The sequence below is a fragment of the Chelonia mydas genome, chromosome 11 (genome assembly GCF_015237465.2).
Source record: "Chelonia mydas isolate rCheMyd1 chromosome 11, rCheMyd1.pri.v2, whole genome shotgun sequence".
Taxonomy (NCBI): domain Eukaryota; kingdom Metazoa; phylum Chordata; order Testudines; family Cheloniidae; genus Chelonia; species Chelonia mydas.
Window position 1 is genome coordinate 71538510 of NC_051251.2, and position 26094 is coordinate 71564603.

The following is a 26094-nucleotide window of genomic DNA, read 5'->3' on the forward strand; positions in this document are numbered from 1 at the left end:
GTTAGTCTTTAAGGTGCCACCAGACTCCCTGTTGTTTTTCCCAAATGAGGGAAAGTTCTATAGACCACCATACACAACTTCAAAGAAGGACCATCATCATTCTGGCATCAAGGGACTAATCACCCTTTGATATTATTTCATCTTAGGAACAGGAATATAAATGTAGAGTTAAGCGGCTATACTCTGATTGTTTTATGCATGCTTGCTTTAGTGCTATCATATTAAAATTTTGAATTTCACCACTCGTATCACTCCAGGTTCTTAGACTGAATTAAATAAAGTATCTGGAACAAATTATGGACCGAACCTCAGGCTTATCTTTTTTTAAATTTTGCATTTAAACATATTAATAGAAATAGTTAAATCAAAGATTACAAGGGGTCTGAGCCCCTCTCCCTGTGTGTTCTGGGATCTGGGGGACACTGCTACTCTCAGGGTAACTGAGCCACTAGCCCTGCCCCTCCATGTTAGCTGGAATCTGGGTTGGAGGAAATGAAGATAACACAAATGTAAACATCAGAAATCCAGAAAATGAAGTTACGATACACATCGCCTGTGGGGGGGGGGGGGGGGTGGAACGTGTGGAGGGGGAAGTGCCTTGTTCGGAGGGGGAGGTTGACTGGACTGGGGCATGGAGTCCCAGCTGGGAGAGGGAGGGGGCATAGCTTAGCATACAACTTGGGCTACATAAACAAAGCCATGTGTGGCCTTCCAGTTAACTCCTGCCTGTTATCTGTGTACACAGCACCATAATGAAGGAGACATCAAGGAGCAACTTCTTACATATTAATGGGTTTTACAGTACAGAATAATAGCTTAATCAGCCAGGAATGGGAGAGGAGCTGGAATTGTTGATGTGGGGAGGAGGATTAGAAAGAGGCTACAAGTCCTGGGAAATGGTGTGTGAGAGGCTGGAGAAGAAGAGAAACACCAGTCTTCTCTCACACGCTTAAAGTTACTGTAACCACCATGTAATTCTGTCATGGTTTCGGGACAAAGACCATGGATGAGATGTCTTACTGGCTGTTAGCAACTAAACATTGCAAACATGTCAAAGCACAACCATTATCCCCATCCACTAGACCAAAATATTCAGGAGGGGAGAGGAGCTCTGAGGAATCACATAGCAAGCAGGTGACCTAGTGGAAAGGCCACTGGACAGGGACTATTTCTAGCTCTGCCACGGGTCTGCTGGGTGATGTTGAACAAGTCACTTCACTTATCTTTGTGCCTCGGTTTCCCATATATAAAATGGGGATAATGATGTTATGTTCTTTGAGCGCTACTAATGAAAAGCACTATATAAAAGCTAGCTATTTGGATTATTACCTAATCACAGTAGCACATCAATTGCAAACCTAGGTGAGGTCTACAACTGCTTAAATGACTTAATTAACTACCAACAAATGTTTCTATTTTGTTTTAAAAAACTAGGAAATTAAAAGGCAAAATGCTTCATAATGCAGAGTTAGGGTTGTCTGGTGATAGTTGTGCCCTTCCAGAACACTGAGTTCAGCAAAACTCAAACTTCAGAAAACCAGGAACTGCCGAGTTCAGATACACCCATGCAAATGTAACTCTGCGCTCTTTGAGTAATGTTCAAAATGCCCATAACGTGCACACACTCCCACTAAAGTGCAACTGACCCGAGGTAAGTGACTGATCCTTTGGTAGTGGGAGTAACCCAAATATTGCCATGATCCTTAGTGTAAGGCACCATCTATCACAAAGGAAAGCCCACCTGGGTGGCAAGACAGATCACGGTACCAAAGGGGAGGGCCTAATGACTCCAAGTTAAGGCTGTTATAGCGCTGAGGAGCTTACACATGATAATTTCAACAATCAATGTACATATAAAACTCCAATTTATGGTTGGTGCCCTGGCTTGTCACAATCTGCCCTGAGGTTGGTACTCATGTTCTTGAGCCATTGCAGGACAGCTTGATATTTCTAGGGGTCTCTCTAGATGGTGAGCTAAGAGAGATTGCACCCTTGCACGAGCTAGACTACTCATAAGGCATAGAGCTGGCCAGACACTATGAATAAGAATGAAGAATAACATCTCACTAATTTAGTGTAATGCTTTAAACAGAATTCTAATTAAAAGCTATTCCCGAAGAATTCATGTTCTTTATTAACAGATGTATCCAAAAGAAATGTAGGAAAGGAAAACAGTAACTGACCCTTTGCATACTTCACCTGTGATTTTCTATAGCATTCATAAATACAAAACACTGGAGCAGGTTCACAATCTTGGATCATTTGCATTTTTACATGTTGTGCTGCATTGCACTTATTTTAATGGAGAATGTACAAAGGTCCGCAGTGCTCTATTTTGACTCTCTATGTACTGCTTCCTCCACTGCTCTTTCCAGAAGTTCCAGTCTTCTGGAGCCTGCTAGTGCTTGGCTGCCGGGGCATTCTTTGGACCGATCCTTCCCGGCTGCAACGTTCTGCCAGGCCTTGGGTCCCGCTGACGGCAGAATTGGTTTTATTTCTCCCTGGATGGACAAATAAATATGTTAACTTTAAAGTTCTAATCTGACATCATAACTGCATCCAAGCTGCTAGTGTTCCTCGAGAATTCATGTTATAGGTAGGGTTTTATTAGATGATGAAATTTTACCAGCATCCAATATAGACACAAAACTCATGAACTGTAATTTAACAGATGTCAGGTAGCATAAATCCTAAACAAACTGCAGTAGTAGGACTAATCATATTCATCACAATTTGTTCCTCAGATAAATCAAATAGCATAAATCACTTTGTTTTTTAACAGGTTTCAGAGTAGCAGCCGTGTTAGTCTGTATTCGCAAAAAGAAAAGGAGTACTTGTGGCACCTTAGAGACTAACAAATTTATTTGAGCATAAGAAGTGAGCTGTAGCTCACGAAAGCTTATACTCAAATAAATTTGTTAGTCTCTAAGGTGCCACAAGTACTTCTTTTCTTTTTATTTTTTAAATGTGTGAACACATTATGTGATTACTTTCATTTAGCATAGGAACACCAGAACTGCAAATTGCAACTAAGGAAGAATTTAAAGAGCATCTAACATGTCATGGCTAGGACAAGTGAACCAATGTTCCAGAGTCTATGCCCCTCACAAGCCACAGTGACAAGGTCCAACCCTACAGAGCCACTCCTGTTTGTCACTTTGTCAGACTAACAGACCTCTCAACTTTCCTGGGTATTCTGGTCATGCTCTGGAGTTTTCTGGAAAGCATTTGGATTCTACACAGAAGCTGCCACTCACAGATTGCCTTGCTGGGTTCAGAAGGGAGATAGAATACTCCTCCTGAGCCATCTTGCTCTTATCCTACCACTGCTAGCTGCGTCTATGATGCAACACAGCCGCAGGACAAAGCACTGGGTAGCACTATGCAAGCTGGAGGGGGAGAGGGCAGGAAGTGTGGTGCACACAGCTAGCAAGAGACCTGGAGGAGAAAGGGGACAAACTGAGACTTGCTTCAGGCAGGGCAGGTGAGGGGAGAAAGAGACCAAGTGAGGTATGTGAAGAGCAGGGCCTGACAGCTTGGGAGAGAGCTGTCTTAGAGGAGGCACATCATGTAGGGTGAAGAAAAAGGGTAAGAAAAAAATTACACAAGTGAAAGGTCAAAAAAGAAAAGGGAGAACAATCTACCTTAGAAAGGGATGAGAAGGACGGAGCTAAACAAACAAACAGGCTCCAATGCTTTAAAGAATTTTAGAAATACACACACCATAAAGAGATCAGAGCAAAAGGCAGGCATTTGATCACTAATTTAAATAATTTTTCTGCACAAATTAGTTACATTAATTACCTGATTAGGATGTTGAGATATTTTGTAAGACAACTGACTGATGGCTATACAATAATTAGTAGCATCCCACTTATGTTGTTTAGAATCCATCATCTCTGCAATTTCTGTGGCCAACAGAAGAGTGAGCTGTAGAAACTTTATTCCATTATTAGAACATAAGAATGGCCCTATAGGGTCAGACCAAAGGTCCATCTCACCCAGTATCCTGTCTTCCGACAGTGGCCAGTGCCAGGTGCCCCAGAGGGGAATGAACAGAACAGGTCACCATCAAGCGATCCATCCCCTGTCGCTCATTCCTAGCTTCTGCATTACTTACCCAAGAGTCATTCCTATGTAGTGCCATTCCTGCCCCCTGAAAGCCACTACTGCCAACAGCACAAATTTACAGCTTAGTGCACTAGAGAAACACTCAAATGGCTTCCAAAGAATAAAAATATAAGTGGTTCATTTGCATCTGTAAATAGTTTGACAAACTCAAGCAATAAACAGCAAATGAATTCATTTGCCTCAGACATGTCAGTTGCTCTTTAAGAAAAATCTACTACTGTAGATTTCTCATCTGTCAGCCCAAAGCCAGCCAGCCAGCTTTCCAATTCTCCTTTGCTGAAGCTCAGAATCACTCAAGCAACTTTACTAATGCAAGTGCTGTCAATGAAAGCGCACAAATTGCAGAAAGGAGAAATTTAACTGTACGTCATCAAAGACGGCAACAAAATCATCCCCAAAGATTATCTGATTTTTTTAGCAAGCAAGTAGGTGCATGTTTGCGCATGTAAATACCTTCCTCTCTTGAATGCACATGTCCAGTTACAGTGCAAATCCTTCATTTGTGTGGGCACAAAGTAACGTATGTCTCTCTCACAAAAAGGGGCTCTGGGCCCACAGGATAGGCACACAAATGCCCAACTACCTGGCTACTGGACATCTGGCCCTTTATCCTCTAAATGATCTGAGGAATGGAAAACCTGTCTTATGAAAGGAGACTCAAGGAGCTTGGCTTGTTTAGCCTAACTAAAAGAAAGTTGAGGGAAGATATTGCTCTCTATAAATATATCAGAAGGATAAATACCGGAGAGGGAGAGGAATTATTTAAGCTCAGTACCAATGTGGACACAAGAACAAATGGATATAATCTGGCCATCATGAAGTTTAGACTTGAAATTAGACGAAGGTTTCTAACCATCAGAGGAGTGAAGTTTTGGAATAGCCTTCCAAGGGAAGCAGTGGGGGCAAAAGACCTATCTGGTTTTAAGATTAAACTCTATAAGTTTATGGAGGAGATGGTATAATGGGATAACATGATTTTGGTAATTAATTGATCTTTAAATATTCATGGTAAATAGGCCCAATGGCCTGTGATGGGATGTTAGATTGGGTGGGATCTGAGTTACTACAGAGAATTCTTTCCTGGGTATCTGGCTGGTGAATCTTGCCCATATGCTCAGGATTTAGTTGATCACCATATTTGGGGTCAGGAAGAAATTTTCCTCCAGGGCAGACTGGAAGAGGCCCTGAAGGTTTTTCGCCTTCCTCTGTAGCATGGGGCATGGGTCACTTGCTGGAGGATTCTCTGCTCCTTGAAGTCTTTAAACCACGATTTGAGGACTTCAATAGCTCAGATATAGGTGAGAGGTTTTTCACAGGAGTGGGTGGGTGAGATTCTGTGGCCTGCGTTGTGCAGGAGGTTGGACTAGATGGTCATAATGGTCCCTTCTTACCTTAGTATCTATGAATCCTCTAAACTATACTAAACTCCTCAGAAAAAAAGAATGAACACTCTAAAGACCATTTTATGTATATATAAATAAAGGTATGATGTCAGTCCTCCCATTTTGATCAATGGCAAAGCTCCCATTGATTTCAATAGGGTAGGGTCAGACCATGTGTTTGGAGCAACACCACAAGGCCCAACAATCAGAGTGGGTGTGTTGTGTGCACTTCTGCCTCAACACTTGTATTAAACAATACTGAACATTAGGGAAATCAACACATAGTGCAACCCATGAAAGGACTGGATTTCAAGAGACTTCCCCATACAGTAAAGAAACTAATACTGATGCTAACAAAAGGCTCCCCCACTTAATTGAATAGACACATGATGTCCTGTTACTTTGAGGTGCAGACTTGGTTGTTTTTCAGAGAGACCCAGTGTTCTGTAAAGATGCAACATGATACAAATACAAGTGATACTCTACGTGAGAGATCAGGCTTCATTTGAGTACCTCAAAAGACCAGAGAAGATGACAGCAGTAGAAGCAGTCAAGTATGTGTCCTACAAATGCGCTGAGGTACGTTCATAAGACCAGGTGCCTACAACTACATACAAGGATACATACACCAGCTTGTGATGTTCATTCTTCCCTTCAAACAATACTGAGATGGGTTTTAAAGCCTAGGTGGTTCAATAGATAGATGTATTCAGGAGGCAGGAAAGGCTGCATGGTGGCACTACGGAGTGCACACTGGCAGCAGACAGGATGCTGCAGTGGCATAGAAGCAGGGTCACAAAGGTGAATCAGACCTCAGGGAATGCTTCCTGTAGTCCTCAGGTGTTTTTAGAAGTAGCCACCTACAGCACTGTTCTCTTTGCCTGCTCTCTGCCCAGACTGATGTTTCTGCCCCCTTTGTTCCTCAGTAGCAGAAAGGACCGTGGAGGTTCCCCATCCCCAATGGAGCAGTGTTTTCTTCCCACAGGGAGAGACCCAAGGCTCAGACCCTGCCTTTAAGCCCCCAACTGCTCTTCTTACTATTTCTGTTTGTAACACAGTGAGGGCAGTGCTTCGAACCAGGCTCCAGTCAGGAAGTGGACATGAGAACTAGGAGAAACTAGTCAATTTGAAAACCAGACTTAAAAGCTCACGGCTGCTGCCCAATCCTGAGCCCCTGCAAGGATCAAGGGGGTGTACACACACACACATACACCCCTATTTTTAATTTTTTTTCCCTCTCTTTTGTTGTGTGAGACCCAGACAAATAACCGGGGAAAGCAACAGACTGGCCTTAGTGGGAGAACAGTAACACTGACTTTACACACAGGCCCGGCAGAGACGCAGAAGCCATTTTTTTATTCCCTTCTTTCAGTTATAATATTTGTTCTTCCTGGTAACAATAAGATGTAGTGGGTGATTTCACAGGGATGGTTTACCCTTTATGCAATCTCCATGTTAATGTAAAAAGGTGTGCTCCAGTTAGCAGCTCCTTATAATTCATGCACAGAAAGGAAATTAGTACAAACCCTGCTTGAATCATTGGCAGGTTTTGAAAAATCAAATGTGTCTTAAGCAGAGAGTTTAATTCCTGTAGCCTGGCTGAAAAGCACTGAGGGCTGAGTTCCCCTCCTGTCCCTGGCCCCACAAGCAGACTACTAAGGCTCTACTGTTCTGCTCCCCTGACTCTCTCTTCCAGTAGATGCTTTACAGCCCACTCCACGCACAGCTGTAGCAAAACTCATCCTAGGCTCCTTAACTGGGAACACATGCCTCTAGCCCTGACCCTTGTGCAGTGCAACCCCTGGTGGAGTGCTTGTGCCTATGTAGAGAAGCCCTGAAAGGGAAGTGGCTGGGTAACAGAGAGGGAGGGAGTGGGAAGGATCCAGCTCTCCCTTACCTCCTTTCCTTAACTCAATGACTCATAAGAGGTCAGAGAGCACTCCAACAAACCACCCTGTCAGCTGACACAGGGTGTTCTGACATGAGTGTTTTTAACAGTAGCATGGAAAGAATCATAGAATCGTAGGACTGTAAGGGACCTCAACGGATCCCCAGTCCAGTCCCCTACACTCAAGGCAGAACTAAGTATTACCTTGATCATCATTGACAGGTGTTTGTCTAACCTGCTCTTAAAAACCTCCAGCGACAGAGATTACACAACCTCCCCAGGTAATTTGGTCCAGTGCTTAACGGCCCTTACCATTAGGAACTTTTTCCTAATGTCCAACCTAAATCTCCTGTGGTGTACTTTAAGCCCATTACTTCTTGTCTTGCCCTCAGTGGATAAGCAGAACAATTTATTACCCTTCTCTTCATGAACCTTTTATGTACTTGAAGGCTGTTATGTGACCCCAGTCTTCTCTTCTCCAGACTAAACAAACCCAATTTTTTCAATCTTTCATCATAGGTCATGTTTTTTAGACCTTTAATCATTTTTAATGCTCTCCTCTGGACTTTCTCCAATTTGTCCACATCTGTAACAAAGTGAGGTGCCCAGAACTGGACATAGAACTCTGGCAGAGAGACCTTAACAGTGCAAAGTAGAGCAGAATTATTTCTTGTCTTGCTTTCAACACTTCTACTAATACATCCCAGAATTATGTTTCCTTTTTTTGCAACAGCACTATATTGTTGACTCATATTTAGTTTGTGATCCACTATAACCCCCAGATCCTTTTTTGCCATACTCCTTCCAGTCACTTCCCATTTTGTATTTGTGCAACTGATTATTCCTTCTGAAGCGCAGTACTTTGCATTTGTTCTTATTGAAGTTCATCCTGTTTCATTCAGACCATTTCTCGACTTTGTAAAAATCATTCTGAATTTTAATCCTGTCCTCCGAAGTGCTTGCAACCCCTCCCGGGCTGGTACCATCCACAAACTTCATAAGTGTACTCTCCAAGCCATTATCCAAATCATTTATGAAGATACTGAATAGAAACAGATCTAGGTCAGACTTCCTGTGTTGCTGAGGAAATATACTGCAGCATTCTGTAATAGCTGGAGTTTCCTAAGAGCTGAAATTTTCATGCCCAGGTGTATTGCATTGCTGCAATTCGACTAAGAGGTGACAAAGGGATCAGTATCTGAGGCCAGATCATTGGCTGCCAGGATGGGACAGTGTCTCCTAGACAACTGGAGATGTTAGCAATAGTTACAAGTAATGCTTTCTATGTGAGAGATCATGATCAGCTCTACCATTTGATAGGCTTCTGAAGTCGACCACTAAATGATGGTTCATATCAGCACTACTGACACTGCATCACTGAATAACTAACAAATAACAGATGACTTCAGGAAATTCAGATGTGCTAAGGAAGAATGTCCAAACAATCTTCTCTGAGATCATTCCTGGTTTACAAATAAAGGAAGGCAGAAGATTGTGGAAGTGAATGACTGACTAGGTAAGTGGAGGAGCGGTTTGAGTCTGTGGAACATTGGTCCAAATTCTGGGAGAAAAAGGAGGCTGTATAGTTTGGATGGCCTCCAGTACAGTAGAAGGGGAAACAATCTCCTTGGGGACAGGCTGGCTAGAATTATCAGCGGGGGTTAAACTATTTTTAAAAGGGGAGGGTAAAGGGAGGGAAGAAATGAGCACTAAGCACAAAAAATGAGAGGTTGAGAACACAATTAATCAAGGAATCAAAGGATACGAAGAGAAGAAATTCCTGAATTGCCTATACACCAATGCTAAGACCATGGTTAACACCAAGAGGAATTGGAATTGCTCATTTATGAGTGTAAATTCAGTATAGTTGGTATTATTGAAATCTGGGAGGAAGATCTGCACTACTTGAATGCTAAAATCAATGGTTATAACTCGGGCTGTTAAGTGATTAAAAAAATTAATCGCGATTCATTGCACGATTAAAAAAATTAAACATGATTAATCGCACTGTTAAATAATAATAGAATACCATTTTTTAAAATATTCTTGGATGTTTTCTACATTTTCAAATATATTGATTTCAATTACAACAAAATACAAATTGTACAGTGCTCACTTCATATTTATATTTGATTACAAATATGTACGCTGTAAAAAAACAAAAGAAATAGTATATTTCAATTCACCTCATACAAGTACTGTAGTGCAATCTCTTTATCATGAAAGTTAAACTTACAAATGTTGAATTATGTACAAAAAATAACAGCATTCAAAAATAAAACAATGTAAAACTCTAGAGCCTACAAGTCCACTCAGTCCTACTTCAGCCAATCGCTCAGACAAACAAGTTTGGTTACAATTTGCAGGAGATAACACTGCCCACTCCTTGTTTACAATGTCACCTGAAAGTGAGAACAGGTGTTCGCCTGGCACTGTTGTAGCCGGCGTCGTAAGATATTTACATGCCAGATGCGCTAAAGATTCATATGTCCATTCATGCTTCAACCACCATTCCAGAAGACATCCATCCATGCTGATGACGTGTTCTGCTCGATAACGACCCAAAGCAGAGCGGACCGACGCATGTTCATTTTCATCATCTGAGTCAGATGCCACCAGCAGAAGGCTGATTTTCGTTTTTGGTGGTTCAGGTTCTGTAGTTTCCGCATCGGAGTGTTGCTCTTTTAAGACTTCTAAAAGCATGCCCCACACCTCGTCCCTCTCAGATTTTGGACAGCACTTCAAATTCTTAAACCTTGGGTCGATTGCTGTGAATTGCTGTAGCTATTTTAGAAATCTCACATTGGTACCTTTTGTGTTTTGTCAAATCTGCAGTGAAAGTGTTCTTAAAACGAACATGTGCTTGGTCATCATCTGAGACTGCTAAAACATAAAATATGTGGCAGAATGAGGGTAAAACAGAACAGGAGACATACAATTTTCCCCAAGGAGTTCAGTCACAAATTTAATTAACGCATTTTTTTTTTTTTTAACAAGCATCAGCAGCATGGAAGCATATCCTCTGGAACGGTGGATGAAGCATGAAGGGGCATATGAATGTTCCGCATTCTGGAACGTAAATACCTTGCAGCACCGGCTACAAAAGTGCCATACGAATGCCTGTTCTCACTTTCAGGTGACACTGTAAACAAGAAGCAGGCAGCAGTATCTCAGGTAAATATAAACAAATTTGTTTGTCTTAGCGATTGGCTGAACACGAAGTAGGACTGAGTGGACTTGTAGGCTCTAAATTTTACATTGTTTGTTACATAACTGCACTCAAAAACAAAAACAAAAAAAAAATCTACATTTGTAAGTTATATTGTCACGATAAAGAGATTGCACTACAGTACTTGCATGAGGTGAACTGAAAAATACTATTTCTTTTATCATTTTACAGTGCAAACATTTGTAATAAAAATAATATAAAGTGAGCACTATACACTTCGTATTCTGTGTTGTAATAGAAATCACTATATTTGAAAATGTAGAAAAACATCAAAAAATCTGTAATAAATTTCAATTGGTATTCTATTTAACTGCGATTAATCATGATTATTTTTTTTAATCACGTCTTGTAGTGATACGCTCAAAGAGCTCAATGTATTTAGCTTCACAAAGTGAAGGCTAAGGGGTGACTTTACAGTCTACAAGTATCTGGATGGGGAACAAATTATTTAATAATGGGCTACTCAACGTAGCAGAGAAAGATATAACACGATCCAATAGCTGGAAGATGAAGCTAGACAAATTCAGACTGGAAATAAGACATTAAATTTATAACAATGAGAGTAATTAACCATTGGAACAATTTACCAAGGGTCACGATGGGTTCTCCATCACTGACAATTTTTAAATCAAAACTGGATGTATTTCTCAAAAGATCTGCTCTAGGAATTATTTTGGGGCAGTTCTATGGCCTGTGTCACACAGGAGTTCAGACTAGATGATCACAATGGTCCCTTTTGGCCTTGAAATCTATCAACCTTTCCTAAATTGATATTTACTTAAGCTAGACACACTTACCTCCTTTTATCTTTTGTAAAAAGTCAGTCTCTCCAGTCCCCTAATAATTTCTGCTAATAATTTCAAACTCTCTCTCTCTGATATGTTAATATATTTCTGGTAATGTAGTGCCAGAGCTGTACAGAGAAGCACCTTTCTTAGCGCCGTACTCCGTGAAACAACTGTTTTGCATATGAAAAGAAATGATTTATCTTTAATAATTGGGAGTTCAAGATGTGTTGTTTTTGTGTGTTCTACTTCTGGTGTGAAAGTGCCCTATGTGCTGGAGATCGGAACGCTTTAGCCAACAGTGTGTTGTAGCACCAAGTTCACTGGGGAGCAGAGATCCTCCTCCCTTAGAGGCCATAAAAGAGGCAGAGTGACCAACTGAACCCCAGTTCCTGCACTACTATCAAGTCCAGGTCATTAGACTTGGCAATAGTGAGGAAGAGAGGGTGGGGCACAGAACACACAAAAACACACTTCAAAGAACTCCATTTACTATAGGTAAGTAACTTTCCTTTCGTCTGTACATCAACAGAACCATTCTTCCCCAAATCTGTTTGCCAGACAGTTTCCATGCTGTGAGGTGTAGTGACAACAAATCCAGATGATACGTTGTCCCGTTGTTCTGAGGAATTAAGTCTGGTAGAAGATGTAGAGATATCGGAGAGGTCAGTGAGAGTTCTGATTTTTGTGAACCAGTTTATTCTGAGAAAAACATCTGCTTAGATGGTCTGCCAGAGTGTTGTATAGGCAGGTGAATTGCAGTTAGTTACATTGGGCTGGATATGCCAATTCCATGCAAAGATTGCTTCCCTGCACAACTGCATTGATCTGGTTCCTCCCTGTTTATTTACATAAAACACTGTGTGGCACTGTTGGTTATCATCTGTATACTCTGATCTTTGAAAAGAGGTAGGACAGAAAATTTCCTACCGATAATTTCCTTTCACCTCACATGTCTCCCATAATTCTGAATGTGCGGGCTGCTCTCCTCTTGCTTGTGAGGGCAGATCAATGTTTTGACTCTACATGGTCTGGCCATGTCCCCTCTGCTCCTACTTGCTGCCCGATAAACTATTCCCAAACTGTAAAATTTGCATAACATCACTAACAAATATTCCAGAGACAACATAACTATGTACGTTAGACCAGAGAAGATGGACATATGGTATGATTCCATTTAATATCTGACCTTGAGTCATAAGCCATGCAGGGTGGGTAGAACTGAAGAAGACGCTGCTAGCAGAAAGGAAGTTATTGTTAAGAAATGTTCTGTTCTGCAGTCCAGTGTCTCCCACAATTCTGGACGTCTGGGAAGTAGTAAACAGCGAACAGACGTAGGGAGGGTTATGGAACAAAAGTTCTGTAGGAAAGAATTATCCGCCCTTGTATTATCACTGGGCCATTGCCTGCAGCAACTTCCTTCCAAAGGAGGCCTCTGCAGAAGATAAAAGTTCCATCTTGTAGTGCTTAATGAAGGGGTTAGCTGTAGACCAAGAGGCCACTTTGCAAATTTCCAAAGTGGACACACTTGTTCAGCCCAAGAGGTTGCTCAGGATTTCACACGATGCGCCTTAATCCCTTCTGGGACAGAAGGCTCTGACGATTTATAGTCTTCCACAATACATAATCTAATCCATCTAAAGATGGAGGATTTAGAAAATCTGAGCCCCTTGCATTTCAGGTGATGAACACAAATAGGGAGCCCAATCTTCTCATGGATTCTGTCTGCTTGAGATAGGTGTCAGGTGAGCAATGAAAATCTAAGATGCGGTGAGCTGGATATTGTCGTTTTGGACAGAAGAAAGGAAGTACAGCTTCTTGGGAAGTGTGGAAGGACAAATCTACCTTAGGAAGTAAGGATTCTAGTGTCCCGAGCATGACTTTGCCCTTGTGGAACAGGCAGTAAGGCTCCAATATAGATAAGGCGGCCAGTTCTAAAACTCACCTGGTGGCCCCAACAGCTACTAAGAAACAAGTCTTAACAGATGAATAAAAGGTCAACGCTGAAATCAGAATCTCAAAGGGATAGCTTTTCAGAGCCATGAAAACTAGCAGAAAGTCCCATTTTCGGAACAGAGGCCTGATCATTGGTCTGGCTAATTGGACTGCCTGAAGGAAACTGGCTACCTATGGGTTGTCTGCCAGGGAACCTGAGGATCCTGAGAATAGCACACTACTAACAGTGGACACCTGACATATGATGATAGTGGATTAAAGGCCTCTGTCTATGCCTTCTTGGAGAAAGTCCAAAATGATTAGAATTCCAGGATTTCTCGGATCTGCATTGTGCTCTTGGCGTTAGTTGTTGAATCTGGACCGGATAGAGGAGTATGCTTTTAGTGTTGATACTCTCCTAGATAAAAGCAATCACTCTGAAGTACAAACTAAGACCTTCTAGTGCCTCCCTCTCAATAAGCAGGCTGTCAGTTGGAGTCACTTCGTGTCTGGACAAAAGATGACCTTGTAAAAGGATGTCCCGTCTCCACAGAAACTGGAGCAGTGACTCCAGTGTCAGCTCTATCAGGTCTGAAAACCAAGGTCTTCTCAGACATTTGGTATCATCATTGTCTGTTCTCATTTTATTTTCTAGACCACCTTCCCCAGTAGTGGAAATGTAAAAAGTAGGCCCTGTGGCCAACAGCGTGATAAGGCATCTGTCCTCATGGATCTGGGTTCTGCCTCCCTTGTGACATATTTTGGCCTCTTTGCATTAAACAGGTCAGTTGAAGGGAGACCGAACCTCTGAATAATGAGGTTGAAAATCTCCTGATTAGGTGCCACTTGGAGCTGTTGACCACCCCTGTGCCTGCGGAGGAAGTCTGCCGTTTGGCTCAGGTACCCATTGATGGGGATTGCTCTGAGGGAAAAGAGCAACTGTTCCCCCCACCTCTTATTTCCATTGCTTCTGTGTGGAGAACTGAAGACTCCTTGTTCCCCCTTGGTTGTTTAAATATGTGACCGTAATCATACTGTCTGATTGGTTCTCCCCTTAAGGTGGGCTGGAACCTTCACAGAGCAAGCTTGACCACACTCAGCTCTAGGAGGTTTATGCTGTAAGCCTTTTCCCTCCTGGCTCCAGAGGCACTGGGTTGTTTGGGTCTCCAAGTGAACGCCCCAACTCTCCAGGATGCCATCAGTCGCAAGGACTAAAGGATCTGGAAGATTGATGGATATGCCTTTGTTGTCATTGTTGTGGACTGACCACCATTGTAAGGAGCTGAACACCTGTGTTAGAACTAGGGTTGCCAATTGTGGTTGGATGTATTCCTGGAGATTTCATCACAGCGTAACCTTTAATTAAATATTAATCTTTAATTCCTGGGGACTCCAGGCCAATCCTGAAGGGTTGGCAGCCCTAGTTAGAAACTATACTTGATCTTTCATACGTTCCAGGAGTGTCCCACACCTTTAGTGTGAAGACTTGAAAACAGGTGATTGTGCCCATGGACTGGTTTCAGAGTAACAGCCGTGTTAATCTGTATTCGCAAAACGAAAAGGAGTACTTGTGGCACCTTAGAGACTAACCAATTTATTTGAGCATAAGCTTTCGTGAGCTACAGCTCACTTCATCGGATGCCCATGGACTGATCCCTATGCATGACACCAGGAATCCTGGAAGTTGGAGGCACAGTGCTATGGTAGACCTCCTGTGGCTCTGAAGCAAGAAAATAAATTCCTGGATGGAATCAGAAAAAACTCTTCTTGGCACTGATGCCATATACCCAGAGGAGATTCAATGTCTGAGACCTGGTCATGTGTGCTATTGATTGTGATAGTACTCTGATCAGAATGTTGTCCAGGAAGGGATACAGGTGAGCTCCCTGCAACCTGAGTCTGGCTATTATCTGGCCATTACCACCACCATCTTTTAAAAACACTGGGGGCCTAGGACAGGCTGTATGGGAGTGTTCGGTAGTGATGTTTCCTGCCATAGGCAAACCTCAGAAGTCTGCAGTGGCCTGGTCTGATAAGGATATAGAGATATGGATCTGCTAGATCTACTGAAGTCAAGAAGTTCCCCTGGGACAGGGATAACACCATAGAGACCGGGGTCTCCCTCAAACTTCGTTTTCTTCAAAGTTTATTGAGCCTTTTAAGGCTGAGAATGGCTTTGATAGCCCCGGTGTACTTCCGTACAATCAAGAACATGGAGTCGAACCCGAAGAACCTTTTTTTCTGAAGGAACATTATCACTCCCATATCTGGAAGACAAGATTTCTGGATCAGATTGCATTTTATAGGGTCACTGGAGCTGGATGACTGGATGAAGAATGGACAGGGTGGAGCCTGCAGGTCAAGCAAATATCCCTAGCTCACTATTTCCCTGATTCACTTGTCTGTGGTTGATGAAAACCATTCTTCTAGGAAATGGGAAATTCTGCTCCGTATCTTCAGCTCTGGACAGAGGCCTATGCAATCTTTGTCATAAAGTGGATTGGGTGGGGAGGGGGAGGGAGAGGTCACTCTGGATTTTCTTCCTGGACCTCAATTCCACTGTGTTCTCTTGAGCAATCTGTTGTCCCTTCGCTGGTATCTCTGTGGCAACAGGGAGTTAAAGGAGCACCTCTGTCTGACGTTCAGTCTATATTCTCTTCCAGGGGCACTCAGTGGAGAAGGGATAGACTGTTTGCATTTGCCACCTTACCAGCCACTGCCTTATCCAAGTGTTCTCTAAAGAGGAGAGCACCTGTAAACTTGACCAAGCACAAGGCCTGCTTAGAATGAAGATCCACCTTCCAGAGCTGGAATCACACGTGGCGCCTGGCTACTGAGCTGGAAGCTATGGCTCAGGCTGAGAATCTCATCACATCCATTGACGCATCAGCTACAAACACTAATGTTAGGGAGACTCTCTTTAAAGAAAAGGAGTACTTGTGGCACCTTAGAGACTAACCAATTTGAGCATAAGCTTTCGAGAGCTACAGCTCATCCGATGAAGTGAGCTGTAGCTCACGAAAGCTTATGCTCAAATAAATTGGTTAATCTCTAAGGTGCCACAAGTACTCCTTTTCTTTTTGCGAATACAGACTAATACGGCTGCTACTCTGAAACCTCTCTTTAAAGTGGAGCCAAAGTCAGCATGATCTCTGTGCTTAAACGCTTTGAGATTTTCCAGCCAGGAAAGAGATGCACCTGCAAAGAAGGCAGCTACCAGGGATGCTCAGAAGATGCTGGAGGAGTCTTCAAAGATCTTTTTGAGAGTGGCCTCCATCTTTCCATAGAGTTCTTAGGGTAGAACTCTACCATATCCAGGGCGAGGGATGCTAGAGTGGCACCAACCTTCAGTATATCAGCAACAGAGCTTTTTGATCCTTGACTATTTACAGAGCCTGAGGTCACTCTTGTTGCAATGCTTGCGTTTAAAGGACTTGTTCCATTGAGTAATAAATCACTTTCTCGAAAGAGGCATGAAGGGGTATCAGAGCTTCAAGGGAGGATTTTAAAGGGAGAAATTTACTCCAAGGCTTATTCACAGGAGCCTGCTCAGGTTTCAGAGCCAGACAGCTTGCCTCCCTCAGTGGAGGAGAGAGAGAAGGATGAGGAGTTAGAGGACTTGTATCTCCTGGATTTTTTGTGCTTTTTCTTTCCTTTTTTAGATTTTTTAACGTTTTTTGTGCACTTTGGGAGCACAGCAATTCTGCTGAGGCTCTGGTGAGGCCTTTTGCACCTTGCCTTTCTTAAGGCCTGGAGCCCTCTCGAGAGATCTGTCTCAGATCTCTAGGTCCTATTTCCTCTGGGAAGTGGGGGCTCATTGTCAGAGCCCTCCTGGTTGACTTGGGAGGAAGGGGGTGTTGATCAGAAGCCCTGTTTCCTTCCCCAGGGCACTTGAGATCCACTTTAAGATTTGGAGGGGAGGAAGAGTACCTGTTGTCCCACAAGCCTTCTTTGTTCTGCAGGGGCCCCTGGAAACTTACCACTGGAGTTGAGTGGTCAGGGTCCACTTTGTTTCTGGAGCCTCTTCCTGCTCTGCACTGGGGCTCCTGGTCCATTTTTTCCATTGGAGTCACTGCTGCCTCCGTGGGTAGGGGACTCTACCTGCCTGACTTCTAATTCCATTAGGTATTGAGGCTAGGATTGGTTAGCTGGGTACAACTCACCCTCTGCCAAGCCTGGGAAGGCTACCTCATACACATATATAAAGCATCGCTTGGATTGAACCCAGTGCTTTTTTTGGCTGCTCTGCTCTGTAAGGCAAAGGAGCTGGCAGGGAGATGCTGCAGCAAAGGTTCAGGGAGGGTTAAACCTCTGAAGGATTAATCAATCCAGGAAGGAGGAAAAGAAATGCCGAGGAGGGAGAATACTGCTCCCCAGTGCCCAGCCGGTCCATCCTGTGAACAGCAGGGCAATAGACCATTTGTAGCCTCCCCTGGAGAAGACGGCAGTCTGGCAAATGGGGTCACCAGAGTATATGAAGCCAAGTGACCTAAAAGCCAGAGACATGGTTCTTGCTGTAGTACATGGATTGTTTTGCAATTGATTTACCAACGCTAGCATGCTGTCAAATCTGATTTGCTGCAATTATGCTCAAGCCGTGGAATCAATAGAGCCCCCCAAAATTCTCTCTTTTGTGTCAGGCTTAAAATTAGACTTTTTCATGTTCACTCAGTTCCAAGCTGGAGAATACGTATGACATACTTGTGACAGCCTGACAATTTCCTGCAATACCCTGAAAGAAGTTTACTGAATTAAGTTAAACCTTACTGAACTGGAATGAATCCTTTGGGGAGTGGGGATGTGTGTGTCACTTGTATTAAAAATGCAATTGTGTATGTGTTATTGTGGAATTGTATGTACCTTCTCTAGTAGGAGGGGGATGTTAATGTACTTTCTCTGTTACCTCCCTTTGAAGCCATCCCCTGGAGAGGTGCCCATATACTAGTTCAAACTGGATTCTCCAGGCACCACCAGATAAACAAGATTTCTTGAATATATAGCCTGGTTTTAAACTGGCTCGGGGCAACTTCTTCCTGAACCAGCAAACAGACAGGAGCCGTGGTCCACAGAAGGCCCCAATCTTTAAAGTAGCGTTGGAAGGACTGGACCTGCTGAAGCCCCACAAGACTACATTTTTATTCTGAACTGAATCTGTGATTAACTTGTAACCCCAAGGAACCCTCATGGGTGAGAATCTGAAGGACTGTTCATGTTCCATGTTCCATGTTGAAGTTGAGATGAACCCTGGTAAACTTATTAGCATGCATATAGGTTATTTTATTGCTTTAAAAGTGTTTTTTTTCTGTAGTGTTTTAACCTAAAGAATAAAATTGGCTTGCATAGAAAGAACTGTTTGGTAGTTTACTTCTGTTGACAATCACTCATCAGTTGCTGAAGAGAAAGCAAGCAGATCCACTTGGGCAGCCTGTCTCTTCTGGGAATAACACAAGGAAGGCAGGGAACTGTGCAGCCTGGAAATATCCCAGTCTGAAAGGAGAGAAACGCAGGTCTGCACCCAAAAAGGCAATGGCTGGGGAGCTGGAAGCCTGAGAATTGGTGTTTTTGCTAGACCACTGAGAGGAAATACAGGGACAGTTGCCCTGACCCGTGACATTTATGGTAGCATCGGTGGGATCTGCAGCAGTGTGAACTGCATAAGTATCAACAGCAGTGAAAGCAAGTTACCTAGAAGGGAAAACCACAGAGCAAAAAGTCTCAATAGTCTTTTTGGGAAAGGAATAGTGATGAGAGAGACAGAGAAATATGAATTATGAACAGCTGAAGAAAAATCAGCTGGTTGAGGTATGCAGACAAAGGCAGCTTAACACTGAACAGACAAAATGACAGCTAGTAGATCTGCAATATTCTAAATGACCAGTCAAGGAATGATGGTCCAGGTTTGCAGAAAACCTCCAGCTTGCTGGCAAAAGGTCCACCACCCTGGAGAGAAATAGAGAACAAACAGACTGACAGAGGAAACAACTATGTTCTGTCCTGACCAGCACACCACTGTAACAGGAGCGGCAGACAGCCCAACAGGAAAGGCAGGAAAGGCACAGAGTGTATCTGGAAACCCAGCACCTTGGAGACCAGGAGCAACAGAAAGCAGACCAAGAGCAGCAGCATCAGTGCAAGAGAGAAGGTCAGGGAGTGTCAGGAGCAGCTTCAGCTGGAGAAACTGCGCAAGTAGAACCTCCAGCAAGAGGCCACTTGATCCTTGCAGGCTCTGGGAGCGAAAGCCCAACAGACATCGCATGTGTCCAACAGACATGCTTCTCTCAAGCAGAGATGGTGGGCATATGACTTGAGACTACCCTGGGACTGGAGACACACTGTTTCAGGGATGCAGCAGCACTGACCTGGATGGATCCAAAAGGCAATTTAACTAGGGCAAAAGAAAGGGCAAAGGGCAAAAGAAAGATCCTGGAAACTCGTGGTGCAGATGTGTGGGAATATGCAAAGGCCATCTCAAAGAGTAACCTCATGCTTCGGAGCTTAAACCAATCTTGGGGACAGCTTATCCTTACCATGGGGTTTCTTACACCTTCCTTGTAGCATCTAGTGCTGGCCACTGACACCCTTGAGTCTGATCCAGTCCAGAAAATCCTGTGACTTGAAGTGAAATCAACAGACCAAAAGGGAAGTCCTTGTGTACTGGAAATAGTTGATGCTATGCAGAATCTCAAATAGTTTTGATAGGGAGCTCAGGTACTGAAACGAAAACATGCACAACTCCAAAGCAGTCTAGAAGTGATAAGTAAAGGATACTGGAGACCAAAAACAGGGGGAATGGGAAACAAATTGTGTCTAAAACTGGGTTGTGGCTCTCGAGCATACCATCACATTTGAGGCCCCAAAGATGAGGAGGTAGGATTACAGCAACAGGTAGAAGAGTTTTCAGTGTCTCTCTCTTCTGCTGTTGGTGTTGCGGCTAAGTTTCTATTTAAAGCTGAATTTTGCTTCCTCTCCAAAACCTACCAAAAAAAGTCAGATCAGCATGCAAACAGGTAAGTCTGGGGCCACAGTGGAGTTTGTGGACAAAATCTGAAGTTATTTTGACCAAGGTGAGTGTAGCTTTACTGAGGGCTCTGCTTCCTAGAAAGCTTCAGGGTGATCAACCTTTGGATTGCAAGCATGGTAAATATTGGTCTGACAGCCAAGAGGACTCATCAGCTTGGCAGTGCTAGTACCTAGGAGAAGCTTATGAGGAGAGGCTGAAGGAACTGGGATTGTTTAGTCTGCAGACGAGAAGAATGAGGGGGGACTTGATAGCTGCTTTCAACTACCTGAAAGGGGGTTCCAAAGAGGATGGATCTAGACTGTTCTCAGTGGTAGCAGATGACAGAACAAGGAGTAATGGTCTCAAGTTGCAGTGGGGGAGATTTAGGTTGGATATTAGGAAAAACTTTTTCACTAGGAGGGTGGTGAAACACTGGAATGCGTTACCTAGGGAGGTGGTGAAATCTCCTTCGAGGTTTTTAAGGTCAGGCTTGACAAAGCCCTGGCTGGGATGATTTAGTTGGGGATTGGTCCTGCTTTGAGCAGGGGGTTGGACTAGATGACCTCCTGAGGTCTCTTCCCACCCTGATATTCTATGATAAGCTTCTTCACCAGGTACAGAGGAAATTATAGAACTGGAGGGTGGGCAGGTATGGCTCTCCTCTCTCCTCCATGCCATTAGAGGCAGTGAGGAAGCATGGGTATCGAATGGGGAGGTAGCCGACAGGCAGAGATCCTTTATGGCATTCCCCCCTCCATTCCTAGCACAAGCCTCCTTTTCCCCCTGCCTCCAACCCCGCATCTCCTCCTGCTCAAGGGCTGCCCCACTGTCTTCCATAGAATCATAGAAATCGGGGTTGAAAGGGACCTCAGATGCATCTCAACCCTATGCTGTTCTGTAGCAATTTTCAAGATGTGCATGTTTAAAACGAAATTGGTCTGTGAGAGTTTTAAGCTCCAAAGGTTTATTGTGATCATGTTTTTCTTCCAAGATATCCCAGCTCAAAAGCAAGCAGGCATTTCTCACCCATGTATGCACAGCAGCATATACTGAAATGGCTACAATACAACTTGTTTGGAAATGGATTTTAAATGTACAAAAATCACACAATGGCCATAGAGGCTTGTGCACATGCCATATTTAAGTGTGTTGGCTTCCCTACCTCAGCCACAATCTTTAAAGTTTAGTTTTTAAGACAGAGTGACAGAACTCACCCCATCCCCACTCAAAAACAGCTAAAGGGATTTTACTCAAGCTTCCAAAGACAATTTACTAGAAACAGAAGAATGGAAAACTTCAAACCAAAAAGATAACTTTCTGAAACACACATAGAAATCAGAAAACACAGGCCTTAAATGGAAACAGGGGTTTGCAAGCCTTAAGCCTAATGGCCAATCCATATGAGCGATATAAATTCGAGCATTATTTGTCTTCGTAGTGAGTCACCTCCACACAAGCTCTCCTGTAGAGTGCACGCACCAGTTTGAGTTTATAAAAAGTCACTGATAAAAAACCTTGACAAAAATATCCACCATGCACAGGAAGTTCTTAGGTTCCAATCCTGCAATTCATTAAGAATGGACAGCCTTCAGGGAAGCTCTGAGTGGGCAAAGCAGCCCACCCTCACGCAATTGTCTGCAGGTTCTGGGCCACAATATGTAATTCCTAAACTTACTTCTCTTGGTTGTTTATGCATATGGCATTTAGTCTAAGACAGAGAAAGAATTTTTCACAATAGATTTCAGTCTCTTAATTCAACAGCAAAGTGAATCAGTTTTCGTTTTTAAAGTAAGATTTACATTTTATTTTTAACCTGTAAGTTTTAATTATTTTTAAAATTACCCATTCCTGACCGTTTGTTAACATTAGTATGTATTGTTTAGAGGGTACACTAGTTCTTTTAGTCTAAACTTAAAGGACTCACAATGCAAGTGTGATTCTTAATGTCCTAACAGACTGCACCAACCCCAGTAGGTAAACTAATAAACACAACCTGCAAAAGGAGAGAACAGGCAGCAAGAAAACTGGAAGGAACGAGGGGGACCTTGAGAGAGAGGCGAGCAAGCATCAGCAGGACTGTAGACCACAATCTTAGGGGCTGTTAGTCTTGGAGATCGAAGGGCAGAGGAAAAGGAGAGTGGTGCAGGGATTTTACTGTTCTTGGCAGAGAGAAATGAGACCTCTAATTCAAAGAGAGACATAGAAACACATTAAAAACACCATATGTCTATTGAAAAAAAGAACAGAGTAGTGAATATGAATGTTCAATACCCTTAGAGAAAGAAGAAAAGTTGTCTCTTGAACAATGGTAACATATCTCACATGCTTTGTTAAATACATCAATTTCATAATCTTGTCATCTTAACAGTCTACTTTTATGTTTCCCCTCTAAAATTTTGAAGTCCCTAGATGAACAGCTTAGACTTGAACAGTTATTACATTAAACTGCTGTTAAACAAAAATCATTTCATAGTAATAAATGTACCAATATTTTTCTCAAATGTTTTCAAATATAATTTCATAATTGCACTTTCCACATTGCTTGCCAGCCATTAATCCAGTAAAACAAGTCTTTTAAGCATACAGTGCATTTTCCTGAAGTACTTAATTGGTATTTTGAAGTAATAAACCCCTACATTAAACAAATGTTGTAAATAAATGTACAAGTGTACATCATTTCCTAGGTAGTATCTAAAAGTAACTATGATGCTTTTCTTTTCTTTGAAGGAAGTACGCATCAAAGATGAAAAAAATTTACTTTAAATACCTAAAAGTCTGTTTTATTGTTGTTTTAAATAGCTAAAATGTGATCCTTTATTCTGGTACTGAGATCTCTTCATATTCATTTCCATTCTGGCCAAAGCCAAGCAATGTGGAGTCCTGCGGAGCCACACCACAATTGTGTCTCTTTTATACAATCACCCACAGCCGCTCACTGCAGCCAGGTGGGGGGAACTGGAATTGTACTTTGGCATCTTTTAGTTTTGATCAGGTGTCATATCCCATCCCAAACTAAGCATGCCACTTACACAGAACTTTTAACTGCTAACAATTCAGAGTAAGAATAAAGGCATTGCCAGAAACATACAAGTCTGTATCATTTGCATGATAAACAGCTCTCATTTTCACTTTCAGAATCCACTGCAATTTTGTTTTCCTATGATTTAATATACTTTGTTTCCAATATTAAAGACTTCCAGACAGCTACTTCTGAACCAGTTTAAATTTGCCATGCTCAGTTTTTGTAATCCTTCAGAAGCAATACAAGGGAGGCTCAGCCGCTCTTCCCTAGCAAGGCCAAGAGAAGCAACAGACTGCTTTGCTAGTGATACTGCGGTTATGATCAAGAGGGATACGACAGAGGGAAAACCAAGGAAAGAAGGGGAGAAACACTAAAAAGCAGAGGATGAAAATTGCACACCATAAGGCCCTTCACCTAGAGTACAGTTTTTGGTCCCAGATAACCATAAACAGGTACAAACATTTGCTTGCATTTACAGTGGAGTAACTAATATTAACTGGTTTCAGAGTAGCAGCCATGTTAGTCTGTATTCGCAAAAAGAAAAGGAGTACTTGTGGCACCTTAGAGACTAACAAATTTATTTGAGCATACGAAAGCTTATGCTCAAATAAATTGGTTAGTCTCTAAGGTGCCACAAGTACTCCTTTTCTTTTTGCGAATACACACTAACACGGCTGCTACTCTGAATCCTCTCTAACATGCTCCTTCTGCTTGTCACAGTATCTATACCACACTTATCACTATAACCTGAGTGCCTGCTGAAAGCATGGTAGGACTAATGGAAAGAACATTCACTAGATACAGACGAAGATGCATCCAGCCCTCCAGAGCAGGAAAGAATGTCACCTCCACATGAGATAGGGGAAACTGAGATACAATAATATACTTCCAAAAAAGAATGGAAAAGAAGGTATATGTACATTCTGTTGCTGCTCTTTTTAAAAGAAAAATAGGTCTGGTGCCTTTTGCTTCTTTGTGAAAAACTAGAGCCTGATGTTTTTATCAAAAAAGGTCTCTTCCTACTTCTAACAGTGTTAGAAATTAGACTGTCTAGTATGATGGTGATGAGAACTGGAGAGTTGGAGTAAGGCCTGGTCTACACTTAAAAGTTTTACTGGCATTGCGTTCTCAGGTTTGTGATTTTTTGTTGGGGTTTTTTTGGCCAACAACACTATACTAGTTAAAGCTATAGCGTAGGTACAGGTATATGAGACCACACTCAGTTTAGGTTGTTTGGTTTTGACATTTTCAATATGCTAGTATGGCTAAAGTGGCTTAAATTCAGGCTTAAGTGATGACATGATAGGCAACAAGACAGTGTCAAATGAGCTAGGAAGAGGGCAAGATTTTTATTCTGCCTGTTTAAAAATCCTTTTCTTTTCCTAACATACAACGTGAATGTCTAATTAGCATCTTGTATAAATGAATGCTCCCAGCAACAGACACCTCCTCCGTCCCTCTAGTCCTGCAGCAAAACTAGCCGTGGCAGGCCCGAAATTCCTAAACGGCAGGGATTTGCCTGCTTGTCTGCATACCGCCCTTTCTCGCCGCCTTGCCCCAGCAGAAAGCAGCAGCCACGGGCCTAAGCCCGGGCACCTCCCTGCAGGGAGAGGGACGTGAGCCGGGCCTGGGCTCGCCAGGACCAGCCCAGCGGGAGGGGGCCCCTCATAACCCGCGGCTCCTGACCTCTCGTCTCGGGGCCGGTCTCGGCGGGGCCGCTGGGAGCCAGTCTCTGCCCGGCGCACATGGACTTCAGCATCTGGAACACGGCCAGGGGCGCCACGTTCATCCGCAGCAGGTCCAGCAGGAGCCTGCGGGGAGGGCGCAGGGTCAGCAGCTCGCTCAGCCTGCGCCGGCCGCCGCGCCCCCCCCCGCGCGCCCCCCCTCACCTGAACACTTCCGGGTCGAGGCCGATCCCGGCCGCCTGCGCCAGCTCGAACAGCTCCGCCTCCTCCGCCGTGGGCAGCTTCCGCCGGGACCGCACCGAGGCCCCCACTTTGCTCAAGGCCGCATCGAGCCCCGAGTCCGCCCCGCCACCGGCCAGGCCCTGGTCCGACATCCCGGCACAGCCAGGCACGGGCCGGAAACGCGCTCACCCAGCGCCGGCGTCCGGAGCCAGACAATTAGCACACCCCGCTTCCTGTTCAACTGGGCATGCGCGCTGTGGGAGCCCTCCCTGCGGCGTGGCCTGGCAGCAAGGCGCGCGTGCGCCCTAGGGGGGGCGGCCGGGGCGGGGGGGAGCCGTCCTGCGGCTGCGGGGTCTCCGCGGGGCCGGCTCCCTGCCAAGGCGGCTGCTCGGTGCCGCACAGGCTAAGGAGAGCGGCCCCCAGTCTCCTGGTCCGCGCGGGCCACGCTGCCTGCCTGCGTGCCTAGTGTGTAGGGAAAGCGGTGCTGGAGATGAGCCCCCCGCAGGTGACGTCCTGGCTGGGGGGGCCCGCTCTGAAGGCAGCACTGCCCGCCGCAGGGCAGACGTAAGGGGGGCAGTGCACCGTATAGCACCACTGCTCTCCAGCCGCCCCGCCCTCCAGGTAAAAAATAGAGACCCACTAAGTTACAAAAAGGACAGGAGGACTCCTGGCACCTTAGAGACTAACCAATTTATTTGAGCATAAGCTTTCGTGGGCTACAGCTCACTTCATCGGATGCGTAGAAGGGAACATATAGTAAGAAGCTATATATACATACAGAGAACATGGAAAGGTGGAAGTTGCCACACCAACTC

General features: G+C 43.8%; 1 protein-coding gene across 2 annotated transcripts; it reads right to left on the bottom strand.

The window, feature by feature from the left end:
- Positions 1-2108: 2108 nt before the first annotated feature.
- Positions 2109-25539, bottom strand: LOC114021947 (mitotic-spindle organizing protein 2B). 2 transcript variants are annotated; one of them, XM_037912357.2, is made up of 3 exons: positions 25262-25523; positions 25059-25183; positions 2109-2501 (listed from the first exon to the last, which is right to left on the bottom strand). In XM_037912357.2, exons 1-3 carry the CDS (start codon positions 25429-25431, stop codon positions 2344-2346), a joined length of 453 nt encoding a protein of 150 aa, XP_037768285.1. In that variant the 5' UTR covers positions 25432-25523; the 3' UTR covers positions 2109-2343. The 2 variants fall into 2 exon arrangements, with proteins under 2 accessions (XP_037768285.1, XP_043381049.1); XM_043525114.1 differs by lacking the exon at positions 2109-2501 and adding an exon at positions 21141-22532 and having other exon boundaries at positions 25262-25539.
- Positions 25540-26094: the final 555 nt, after the last annotated feature.

Bases quoted from the DNA above. Each gene is read 5' to 3' on its own strand.
- LOC114021947 (XM_043525114.1), bottom strand. From the start codon at position 25,431: ATGTCGGACCAGGGCCTGGCCGGTGGCGGGGCGGACTCGGGGCTCGAT. The intron at 25,184-25,261 runs GTGAGGGGGGGC...CCCTCCCCGCAG, and splicing joins CTCGACCCGGAAGTGTTCAG to GCTCCTGCTGGACCTGCTGC. The intron at 22,533-25,058 runs GTCAGGAGCCGC...TCTTTGAATTAG, and splicing joins GACCGGCCCCGAGACGAGAG to AGGTCTCATTTCTCTCTGCC.